We start from the raw sequence: 1,286 nt of genomic DNA on the forward strand, positions 1-1,286 counted from the left end.
AGCCGCGACTTCTCGCCGCTCGACATCCTGCTGGGCGGCTTCGTGAACGGGAGCCTGGAGTTCACGCCGGGCGAGTACCAGGACTACTCGTCGACGAACTACATCCTCCTCGGCTTGGTCGCGGCGCGGTACGACGCGCCCGACGTCACAGATCCCTACGAAGCCTGGAAGGCCTTCGACCAGGCCGCCGCGGCCAAGGGCACGCTCTCCAAGGCGTCGAAATTCGTCGACGCGGGCCCCTGCGACGCGTTCACGCCCGTCAAGGGCTTCATGGAGCGGCGCCGGGGCCCCACGATCGAGGTCTCGGACGTCTCCTGCGTCGGCGGGTGGTCCGCGGGCAACCTCGTGGGCCCGGTCCGCGACGTCGCCAAGTTCACGCAGGCGCTCTACGGCCTCGAGGGCATCGTCACGAACGCGTCGCTGGCCGACATGACCTACTGGGGCGATGGCCGCTTCGCGTGGTACGGCGCGGGCACCTTCGACCTCGCGTTCTCCGTCGGCGGCAACGTCAGGGCCGTGGGCCACGTCGGCGACACCTACGGCTACCAGTCCCAGGCGACCTACTTCCCGGACTACGGCTTCACGCTGGCCGTCGCGACGAACGCGGAGATGGAGGCCCAGGCGCAGCCGGGCGACGCGACGTGCGTCGGCTTCCACGCCGTCCTCGCCGCGCTCGGCCTCGGGCCGCGGCTCGAGTGCGCCTTCGTCGTGCCCCGGGGCCGCCGCTTCATGGGCACCTGCGAGTGCAAGAACGCGACGGCGCTCCCGTAGGCCGCCGTTTGTTTTAAAACCGCACTTACTACAGCGGCGACGGTCCTTAGCCGTAGTCGAGCACCGCGGCGGCGTCGAGCGCGCGCATCGCGCAGCCGCGCGCGCACGCGCTCATGAGCAGCGTCGAGCTCGACTGGCGGTCGTCGCCGAAGACGGCGCTGTTGTCGCGGATCTGGGCGCCCAGCGTCATGGCGACGTGGAGGTGGCGCGAGAAGAGGGCGACGAGGTCGCGCCAGGCGACGCCGCTCCGCTCGAGCTTCGCGACGCGCGCGTCGAGCGCCGCGCCCGCGGCCGCGTGGACGCGCGTCTCGAGCGCGAAGGCGCGCGTCGCCTCGACCTTGTCGCGCTCGCAGGTCCAGCGCGCCTTGGCGTAGGCCGACTGGCGCGACGGCGCCGGCTTCGTCGCGTTGCGAGGCGCGTCGCGGTCGTGGTACTTCGCGAGCGGCGGCACGACGTCGCCGAGCGGGAGGCCGTGCGTCAAAGCGAAGGCCACGAGGGACTCGTTGTAGCGCTCC

General features: G+C 71.6%; 1 protein-coding gene across 1 annotated transcript in view; it reads left to right on the plus strand.

Moving 5' to 3' along the window:
- The window catches only part of AURANDRAFT_68509 (hypothetical protein), a gene marked incomplete at both ends in the record, with an annotated part of 7,048 nt that continues 5,762 nt past the window's right edge, over positions 1 to 1,286 (plus strand). The window contains 2 exons of the mRNA XM_009044203.1: positions 1 to 743; positions 772 to 781. Of these exons, the coding sequence (XP_009042451.1) occupies positions 1 to 743; positions 772 to 781 (753 nt within the window). The remainder of the gene's footprint in view (positions 744 to 771; positions 782 to 1,286) is intronic.

This window comes from Aureococcus anophagefferens (assembly GCF_000186865.1).
Source record: "Aureococcus anophagefferens unplaced genomic scaffold AURANscaffold_184, whole genome shotgun sequence".
NCBI lineage: Eukaryota > Pelagophyceae > Pelagomonadales > Pelagomonadaceae > Aureococcus > Aureococcus anophagefferens.